General features: G+C 41.0%; 1 protein-coding gene across 1 annotated transcript; it reads left to right on the forward strand.

Moving 5' to 3' along the window:
* Positions 1 to 694: 694 nt before the first annotated feature.
* Positions 695 to 10563, forward strand: LOC148833940 (E3 ubiquitin-protein ligase TRIM39-like). The gene is made up of 8 exons (XM_088916504.1): positions 695 to 791; positions 1782 to 1895; positions 2517 to 2621; positions 3225 to 3371; positions 4043 to 4069; positions 4536 to 4562; positions 9745 to 9771; positions 10046 to 10563. The coding sequence occupies exons 1-8, from the start codon at positions 695 to 697 to the stop codon at positions 10561 to 10563; spliced, it is 1062 nt and encodes a 353-aa protein (XP_088772630.1).
* Positions 10564 to 10929: the final 366 nt, after the last annotated feature.

Genomic DNA, 10929 nt, shown 5'->3' on the forward strand with positions numbered 1-10929 from the left:
GAAGAGGGGAGGTGTGGAGGTACACTAGGCAATCAGGGACTGGTTACTGACATCTGCCTGGCCAACGCCGGACCAGCAAGCAGAGTGTGGGGAGCCCTCTGGCAGCGAGGTGGTGGGACTGTAACATACTGTTACTGTCACAGACAGCTCTATACTGTCACAGACTGAAAAACCACAATAATCCAGATATGACCTCAGGAGGGCCGAGTTCCTCGGATATCACTGTCACTGTGAGGACAGATTCAAAATCCTTTTAAAATGTGATGAAGTGGAATTGAGTTAAATAAGAGTATAAGATGATTGTAACAGGTAGACCACCCCTTTTGCAACTTTATCCTCCTTTGCTTATATTTTTCTTTTCCTTCCTTTTTTGTTCTTCTTTTAAGACTCTTTTAAGACCTAAGACAGGTTGGAGACCAAAGGACACCTCTCAGACTAGCTGATAGCTCTACAGTGCACAAGAGAAGCAGCTACAGCCTTTTCATCACCAGAAGAACAGAGGAAGAACTGAACCTGTGGTGAGATCACACCTTCAGTGCACAGGATATGTTAAACATGTTAAAGTCTCTACACCACAGAGCAAAAGGGGGGGTTTCTTATTCTCTTATGAAGTCGGGTTCAGCTGTTGCAGCTGTATCTCCAGTGCTACATTGGACTCAGTGCAGTCTGTGTTGACAGAAGCTGAATGGTAAACATGGAACACATTTACGCCAACATTGAAGATACGTTCAAGTCACCCAACTGCTACAAAGGTGGGGAAGAAGAACTGCAGAGTAAAGGAAACCTGGGAGGTACTGTCGGCACATGTGTTTTTCTTTCAGTGTGACTTCTGCAGATTGATTCTGTAATGATCAATCTGGAATGATGTGGAGCAGTGGCATCAGACTGTCTGGTTTGGGGATCTGTTATGTCCCACCCCTGGGAAGTGCGATCCAGGAGTGACAGTGAACCCAAGTGCTAGGCGAGAGGTAGCAGAGTTAGGGAGCCTGCAAACAGCACACAAGGAATTGCACCGAGCTGCGCGTTACTGAGACTGGGGGTGGGGGGGTGAAACTATGAGAGACAGAATACCAACAAAGGGCGAATCCAGGAGTCAAGACAGAGTAACAGTCTAATTTCAGGGCAGTGTAACCAGGGGGTGATCCATGGACCTGATCGAGAACGAAGCAGGGGCTAGAAAAAAAACAAACCAGAGAGGTGCAATACTAGGTGAAGGTGCCCAGAGTCCACACTCGATCACAGAGCTCTGAGCTCTGCCAGGTCCAAGGTTTTATTCCCAGGAGTAACTGGAACGGGTTTGGTCAAAAACCAACTCAATGCGCTTAGAGTCTCCTGGTGATTAAATGCCCAACAGTCCAGCAGCCGCGACTAATATGACAGGATGACCATTAAATCACCAATTTCTAATGATCTTGATCAATTACATTGTGATCAGCTAAACAGTTGATGTGTTGCAAAATATAATTTAACACAACACACATTTGTGCACCATTAATCCAATGAACATGGATTCCATGTTCATCGTTCAGCTTCTGTCAACACAGACTGCACTGAGTCCAATGCAAATGTGCACCGTTAATACACAATGTAAAAACCGCTGTAGTTGTCAGCAGTGTTGCTACATGCAGGCAAGCCAATGAACTTCAACGGAACTTTGATACACAGTATCTTTATATCTGTATCTATAATTTAATAAAGTCCTGAGGAAATGGTTGTCCAAGCGATTTTCTGTATGTTTTTATTTTGAAAAAGCTGAATATCTTAAAGAGTTTTCTTTTCAGTTCTGGAATCGGTGGAGAAATCCCAAAGAGACGGCTCTCCGTACAAGATCCTGGCCCTCATCTGCTCGGGTCTGAGCTGTGTGCTCCTGACCACTGTCATCTTCAGTTCTTATTGTAAGTACAGGAACTGATGTGTTTGGACATGTACAGTATAGCAGAAGTATTATGATATCCCTGTGAAATTAGGTACCTGGCTGTTCAGAAGAGTGGGATACTGATGCTCTCTCCCTAGCTTCTCCTCCTTTACTTGATAGCTGGTCAGCAAATGTACTTCCAACACAATGGGCAGAACAGAATCCCTTTCTGTACTAGAAAGGAAGTATGTTCTTTCCTGGTTTTGTCTGCTTGCTGTCTTTTATATCTCCAAGAGTCTCTTTCTGTCCTGCATCCCAGTTATCTTCCTCCTCCTGAGGGATACTTCCCTGTTCTAAGAAAATCATGATTCAGTTCTATGTATTCCAATACATGTACGTCTCTCATGCTGTAACTACCTTTAATTCCTCTACCACCACAATGATCCAGCAGGAAAAAATGTTGATTGATAACGACTTCTGTGTCATTACAATGTGAATAAATTCACTTTAAAATCTCTACATATAATTCAACAAGAGTATAGTGTGTTTAGTCATTGGGAAAGAAAGTTTATTTAAAACCTTGTTCAAAACAAAATAGACTTAGTATTCGGCAAAGAATTGGCTTAATTAGACTATAGTTCTCTTCTGATTTTTATTTAAGATTTCCTCAGGCAAACCACAACTACCCAAGTTCTACCCCAAAACACCTCCCTTGTGTACACAAATTATTCATCTTCAAACAGGAGCTCTTCTGCTTTTAAACAAGGTAAGGATAGTCAATCTACTGTAGGTAAGCTATTGTGTTTCAGGGTGCAGTGATGCCTCTCAGGTCTCAGTAGCAGGTGGTCATTAGACCCTGGGTCCTCAGGTCATCAACACAGATACAGATTAACACTGCAGCAAATATGTTAACATATTTGATGGGGCTGTGGTAGTTTTTATTTTAGACCCTCTGGAACAATTGACAAGTAGCTGAAACCTACAACAACTCCCCAATCCCCAGTATCTTCCAGTGTCCCAATATCTTCTCTTGAACAATTAAAGAGCAGTTAGACCTGAGGATCATTCTGCTGAAACTCAGGAGTGAGAAAGCCTGCACACTCTGCCCAGGAGTAGATTTCACACAGTGGTCAATAAAGCTTTTTCACTCTATCAAAGACAACAGTGAGGAAACAAATAGAAGTCGGTTTGTTGTTATTATGTCATATTCATGTCTTCTCTCCAAAGCTCTTCATGTATAATTTAGTCTTACTCTTGGTTTCACAAATCTGTTTTACAATTGTTTCTGTAATGTATAGTGTCCGCCATTGCAAAGCGCTTTGTGTTTCTTGAAATGCTCTCCTAAATAATCTTGTCATTTTATAATTAGAACTGCGGACGATAGTGGAGGACATTCAAAACAGCTGTTTTAACCTACAAGACAATTTGACTGATGTTCATGAAGAAGCTAAACGCTGCAGCGACGCCATAAAGAGACACAACCTGGTCCCACTGTGCAACAGCAACTACGTGATTGGTTAGTACAAGTGTGGATTTTCAAAGTTTTCCCTTCTTTATTATTTCCATCCACTGCTGGCTCAAAAGAGACTTTTAAAGCAACTTCAGTTGAAAGATTTAACATGCATTTATTTCACATGATTGCAGGTTATATCAAATTAGGAGGATTAACAAATATAGTTGAGATGGCAAAAAAAATGACATATAATTGAAGAACTTTACATTGAGGGAAGTCTTGGCAGACGATATCTAATAAGGTAAAAGGCTTTCAAAACACTAGCAGGATGAAGGTTTTTTTTTTCCTGCTGTTGCATGCAGGAAACAAGAACAAACTTTAAATACAACGTGAGAAACGAAGTCAGGCAGAAGAGACTGTTTATAAAAAAGACTTTTGCATTCACGCCGAAACATCAAATTCTAAAATCTGGGGAAGCAATTCAAATGGCAAAACAGATACAAGTGTGTATAGTCAAAAGTATAAATCCGACATAAGGGAGGATATACAGTATTAATTCTGGATCATTTGCTTGTAAGGCCTCATTTAGAAAATTGTAGACAATTTGTTCGGCAGACTAAAGATATTACTGCTCTGGATTCGGGGATCTGCTCTGCTTGTGAACACCAGGGAGAGACAAGCACACAGTGTCAGTGTTGTCACTAATCTTTTTTCTTTCTCTTCACTTTATTAAGCCTGCTCTGTTCTTACCAAAATATCAAGTAAGTGATTCTATGTTCCGTCTTCTTTGTGTCTATTCATGCTCAGGTGTCAGGTTACACTGAAACCCAAATTAATGAATCAAAACAAATGTTAAACACATTCATTTTGTATTATTAAAATGACTGCAAACCAACATATTCTTGTAGATCCTTGTTAACAAAAATGTCTTTGGGCTTTGAAGGTTGTTGAAGTAAACAGTCAAGGTCTGCTGGCCTAAAGATTTAATTTATGAAATATAAAAATAAAGCATCATCTCTGTAAATCAATATAATTTAGGGGTCAAGACTTTGAGTATCTGTCTACTTTATACCTGGACTCCACAACTGTGACTCTCACTTACCCTAAAAGTAACTAAAGAAAGTCCTGTGTTAGATTCTATATTGTGTTAGAGGAATCTGTAACATGGAATAATTTAGATTTTACTTTCATATCTGACATTTTACATGTGTTATGCCTTCTTCATAGAAAGAGAAAGAAGAATACCTACAACAGGTAAGAAAAACACATTGATGCTCATTATACAAAGTGTGACATTTTTCATGACAACATCTTTACCATTTTGTCTTAGCACATTTTTAAATTCAAGGGATCATGGCTAAGATAATACACTGTTTTTGATACAAACACCACACAGGAAATAATTGAATTCAGAAATATTCTATTCCTACTGAAACAGTATAAGGGTGTAAATACCTTGGTGGTATTATGGATTGTATATTGACTGGGACTACCAATAGGGAGGCAAGATAATTGAAGGCACAAAAAAGTTTGTATTTTTTAAGGAAGTTAAGGAGTTTTAATGTAGAAAGCACAATGTTGACACTTTTATGTAAGAGTTGTATTCAGAGCATTCTAACTTGTTGCATTCAAAGATGAGGAGGAGATCTGTCCTTGCAGAACACAAATAAATGAAACAAGGTGTGCAGGACTTCTGACAAGATTACTGCCACATCCTTGAACTCAATAACTTGTCTTACGTAGAGACAAATTAATCTTACACAAAATCATAGATGAAGTAGTTCAGGTGGGGAGCTGTGTCAGCATGCGTAGTCTGCAAAGGAACAAGCTTATTCCATGCTGAAAAGAGAAGAGAGAAAAAAACAACATTTCAGCTGTGAAGCCTTCTTCGGGTGTAAGACGGGGCAGACAGCAAAGATTAAATTGCATAGAAGAACACAAGTTGTGAGAGGGGAGGAGGCAGGAGGGGCAGAGAGGCAGAGAGGCCATTCAGGAAGTGCAAAGTGCAGAAGGTTGAAGAAAGGTGTGAAGTCAAACCCTGTATGAAAATAAAGAAGATTACACGAAAGTAAGTCGGTCATTGAGAGAAGGGGGATGGTGTGAACCTAGCTTCAGGATGAGTTTAGTTTCTGTTGTCTTTCTGCTGTGAGAGGTGAGAAACCCTTCTCTGAGAACAGAGACAGAGAGATCAGTGTGATCATGGCCGTCAGAGGTGAAATGAGAAACTATGAGCTTGGAGAAATCTTTCATCTTCACAGCCCGAACATGATCTCTGAAGCAGTCTCCTACTCTCCTTCTCGTTTCCCCAGCGCAGATAACTGGGCATTTGCTGCAGGAGATACAGTAAGTGAGGTTGCTGGAGGTACAGGATGTCATCTGGGTGATCTGGAATTGACCTGAGGGACCTTGAATGAGCGTGTTGTTAGATATGTATTTGCAGGTGATGCAGTGAGTTCTGTTGCAGGGGAAGGTGCCTGGTGGGTATGATGGCCGAGTGCGGACAAGGGAGCTGTGAACCAGAAGTTTACGTAGATTGGTGGGTCGGCAGTATGAGATGATTGGGAGGTTTGAAAAAAGGGTACCGCTGAAGGGATCGCCCTGTAAAATGGAGTAGTTGTAAATAATGGTCCTGGGGATAGAAAGTGTGTTAGAGTGGTAGGGAAGCACCAGAGGAATGCGGCTGTGAGACCAGGAGTTCCTTGGCCTGGGTGAGAGCCCTATTGATAACATGGGTGGGGTATCCTCTGTTCATGAAAAAAGATGAACAGTGTGAATCTGTGGGTTTGTAATAGACTGAGGATGAGAGTCGTAGATGGATAACAGATACATTTATGTCTAGAAACAGAAGAGTGGTGGAAGATATGTTAACTGTCTATTTGAGGGACAGGTGAGAGTTAGTGAATTGATTCAGGAAGTGCTCTAGCTGGTCATTAGAGCACGTAGCAGCACCAATGCAGTCATCGATGCAACACTTGTAGAGGTCACTGACAAAGCCAGAATAGGAAGCAAAGAAGCATTCTTCTACCCAGCCGACAAAAATATTGGCATAGCTGGGTCCCATCCTGGTGCCCATGGCAACTCCATTAACCATAGATGAACCCTCATCATAGATGAACCCTCTCATCTGTTGTTTTTAGAATGTACTCTCCTATCCTTTGAGAGGAGATAACAGATTATATGTATAAAGAGATCATATACTTTCTGTATATGTGTGAGTCGCGGGCTACCGAGCTAGATTGTGTCACATGACACTGGCCACAAGAGTCGGCAGTCTGTAAGCAGCTGACCATGGCTTCGGTGTTTCATGTTTCTATGAGTGGTCATTTTGTGAGTTTCTTGTTACACGATCGCAAGGGAGAGGTTTTTAAATATGAGCAAAAAAAAAAACATGAAGGACATGGAGCCTGCTGTAGGTCTAAAGAGAAACGGAAACGCAAAAACAGAAAGTACGACGACAGTTTCTTGAATTTCAGTTTTACATGTGTAGTGTTTCATAGCCGTTCAGGGAAGCCAAATATGTAGCGTTGTGGCTCTCTGAAGGCACCAGTTCTGTAGGGTTTGGGCATTTACTGAGACAATTATCAATTGTAGCAGTAAATCACAAAGTTGATTCTTTTGATGGCTTTAGAATCCAACCATGCGACATAACTCAAACAACGCACACACACAGGTACTAATACATGAGGATACATTTATTAATACATAGAATATGCATATAAACCTAACAGATCTTATCGTGAGGGTTATCAGAATACAAAAGGTATATATTCAATCAGTTACGAAGAGTTACATATATCAAGAGGACATACGTTCAGTATATCATTCATTAAGACCGTTTCATAAAGTGAACTTGGTTACAACTTCTACATTAGATACTCAAAACAAGTACATAACTCTTAGGAATTAAATTGATATCAACTGGTTGGGATAACAATTGAATTCTCGAGCTGTAATGCATTGAAGTTGAATACTCATCCAATTTCTGGGGATTCAGATCTCCTGCAGGCACAAAGAAACAGTTGCAGGCTGTTGCTGTCCAATCCGCGCTGTCTGGCTGTGTGCCAGGCTGTGCTGTGCGGCTTGTGACGGTGCGCTGCAGATGCTCACTGGCCTGCTAGTTAGTGTTGGCTTTAACTAGCAAAGTTTGCGCACAGGAGAAAAGATGACTGTGGGTCCCAGCAAGTCAGGAAGAGGACCGGTTCGTTCCTGATGAAGCGCTAGTTCTGAATAGTGATTCAGCCGTCCACAGTTCCGACCTGTTCACGAGGCCTGCTGCTGGTTACTCTCTGGCAACCTCCACTCTAGACTCTTAGAACAAAGGAAAGTTCTGGCACTCGGACACACTGGCCGTTCCGTGGTTGTCCGGGCTGAGTCTCGGGATGGTCAGGAGGCGCGCTGCGAGAATGTCCTGCCCTTGGGAGCCTTCTGCTCCTGGGCCGTCCTGCCCTGGAATTCTCCTTTTGAATTCCCTTTAGAACAGTCCACAGAATCCTCTCCAGAATCTTACTGAATCTCCCGAATCTGAATCTTGTTGAATCTGAATCTCCAGGCCTGTGTGGCCTGTTTTTACCTGGAGGAACTTCAGCTCGTTGATTGGCTGAAAGTTCTATGGGCATCAGAGTCCCACGTGGGTTACTCAGCCCTACCAGTCCCTGATTGGTTGATCAAGGTGAGATATGAGTCACTTAGTCCTGACACTTAGTAATGCAGTCCAGATGTCCATCCGGCACTCCCTAGACTGATAGGCGCCAGTGGATGACCATTGATCATGATAGCCAGACTTAGCTAAGTGCATCCCCCTTTGGGAGCTGTCCTAGGAAACCTTAAATCACCCTGCACTAATGGTCTCTCTGTGGCTGCTCCACAGAGATGAACAGAGAAATGGGGCCTCATTTGGGAAGCTCAGAAACACTTAATTCTGCCTTATTATTAAGCCTCGCCGCTACACATGTACAATTGAGGGCACAATTGACGAATGTCCTCAGTGTGTTGTCTGCCTTAAAGTGTTGGCTGCTGAGAGCCTGATCCACAATAAATTGAAATGTCATTTGGGAACTGTTCACAGTAGTTTGATACTGTAAGTAAGCCCAGTGAGTATTTTTTGCTCAAGTTTAATGAATGAGCAGAAAGCTGCTTTTTCTAACCAAACTACAGTCCCCAGCAAAGTTCTTTTTTTCATCATACAAAATAGCGTACCGAGCAGCACAATGCAAAAAACCTTGTACTATTGGAGTACCGAGGAATCAGCAACAGAGCTCTGTGAATTCTGCTTCCCTTTGCAATATCCTGCCTTTGTGAGGCTGGGTTTTCAGCACAAGTTCAGATCAAGAGTCAATGTTGAGAAGGAGATGCACGTTGCCATTTAAAAAATACTACCCGGTGTTTTTGGTGAATTACGTTTACATGATTTATTAAACAAGCCCACCTACCCATTAAGAGGCACTGACAAAAAGGCATTGAATTCTCCCCCTTTTTTAAAAAAAACATTGATGTTAGAGTTTTACATGTTTATTAAGTCATTTTATTAGCATTTTACAAAGATGTTGACTCTTTTCTAAATGTTTTCAAATTGTTTGCATATTTCAAATAATTTCAAGAAAATGTGTTAAGTATTTTTATACTGTTTCGATCAAGCCTATTGGTTTTGAAAATGCTTAAAAATAATCAAAATTGGATCAACTTTGTTTTTATTTTGACCCATCGTTTCTTTTTCAAATGTATAATCTTTTGAAAAATATCGCACTGCCATCGAACAGACTGTATTTGTGACACAGGGGAGGCACGTGGAAAATCTGACAGGTCAAGGGAGGCACGGACCCAATAAGTTCTGGAACCCCTGCTTTACCAATTTGATTCACCAGTCAGAGTGGGTCCATCGTACTGTGAGGGATCCTGCGCCAACATGAGCGGATTGAAGAAGCAGAAAGTTGGCAGTGAATGCAGAGTGTGTCATATAAAATTGCTTAACAAAGCAAGCCGCTCTCTGAAGGGGAGCTTTTGAAGGAGTGTATGATAGAAACCGTAGATATTCTTTGTCCAGACAGCAAGAACAAATTTGAGAAAATAAGTTTATCATGCAGAACAATTACCCGTCGAGTCAAGGTCATCGAAGAAGGACCTTGACTTGAACGTCAAGTTTTATACAATTTTTATTTTTTATATTTAAAATATTTTTTCTCTCTCAGGTTATCGTTAACCTTGAACTAATAAGCCTATGTTGGATTCTTAACTTATAGGGGGCATTTAAGCAGCGTGAAGTGGCCCTCTGTATAGTTTCAAAATTTTATGTGGCCCTTCAGACAAAAAAGTTTGCCCACCCCTGCTCTAGAACAATGTCATAGAATGATATGTGTGTGTTTTAGTAATCCCTGGCAGGGAAAACTGTATTCTTACACATAAATAAATTATTTTAACAATTTGTTTTTTTTTCTCCTAGTGTGGAAAAGGATTCAAAATGCATCAGGTATCCTAATCAATGGCTGCCATTGTACGGTGTTTTTTATAAACTTACCAAAATACACTATTCAGAAGCATTTAATTGGACAATGTTAGGTTTGAGAATATACTATTAGTCGAATATGTTGTGTTGTATCATATGAGTTAACATCTTTTCTCTTCAACTCAACACTTGCCATTTCTTAAGGAATTAATTCAAAGAATGAATTTATGAATAGAAAAGTAATTTCCCTTTTTAAGGCATAGGCCCCTGTTTTGATAGTCATTGTCATTCTTTCCAGTTGATGTAGTCCTGGACCCTGATACAGCCCATGTCAGCCTGAACATCTCCAAGGATGGGAAACGCGCAGTCTTGTCTGATGTGCCTCAGTCCTCTGCATCTACTAGGTTTACTGTCAATAAGGGTGTCTTGGGTAAAGTGGGATTCATCTCAGGGAGGCACTACTGGGAGGTGGATGTGAGGGATAATCTGAAATGGGGTGTGGGCATCTTCAGGGGATCTGCTCCTAGAAATGCATACCTTAGACCTGAGAACGGGGCCTGGGCAGTGGAGCGGTGGAGTAAAACCAAGTTTAGTTTCATTACCGAACCCCGAACACCATTATCTCAGGATCTGCTTCCCCAGAGAGTGGGGGTCTATATAAACTGTGAGGAAGGACAGCTGTCATTTTACAAAGTGGAGACTCGAAATCTCATTTACACAGCTAATGTACATTTCACAGAAAAATACTACCCATTGTTCTACACAGAAAGCAAAATGAACATTTCCCTTGTTCCTGTTCTTGAGTCTGAGTATTAAACTGTAAGAAGACTTTGTGTTTTATATATTTGTGCAAATATAGCTGTGAATAAAATACTACATTTTCATATCTAAATCAGGAATGGCAGATTCTGGTCCTGGAGATTTGGTTCTGTTCAATGTTTGCTTTGTCTGTTTAGAGGTGAAAGAGGTTAACAAGTGGTCAGAACAAGCCAGTAATAGTTAATGCTCACCTAGAAGACTCTATATGGCTTGGCAGCTCAGTGCTTTTCTGTAATCTGTCTACTTCCCGTCTTGTGACCTTTCTTCATCCAACTCCAACTGGGCTTATTTACACTCTGGGGTGACAGGGTCTTTTCTTGTTCCTGTCACATGTTAAAAGATCAGTATCTTAAAGGAAGAAGT

The sequence above is a fragment of the Atractosteus spatula genome, chromosome 5 (genome assembly GCF_055471065.1).
Source record: "Atractosteus spatula isolate fAtrSpa1 chromosome 5, fAtrSpa1.hap1, whole genome shotgun sequence".
Lineage (NCBI taxonomy): Eukaryota > Metazoa > Chordata > Actinopteri > Semionotiformes > Lepisosteidae > Atractosteus > Atractosteus spatula.

Bases quoted from the DNA above. Each gene is read 5' to 3' on its own strand.
- LOC148833940 (XM_088916504.1), top strand. From the start codon at position 695: ATGGAACACATTTACGCCAACATTGAAGATACGTTCAAGTCACCCAAC. The intron at 792-1,781 runs GTACTGTCGGCA...TTTTCTTTTCAG, and splicing joins GAGTAAAGGAAACCTGGGAG to TTCTGGAATCGGTGGAGAAA. The intron at 4,070-4,535 runs GTAAGTGATTCT...CCTTCTTCATAG, and splicing joins TGTTCTTACCAAAATATCAA to AAAGAGAAAGAAGAATACCT.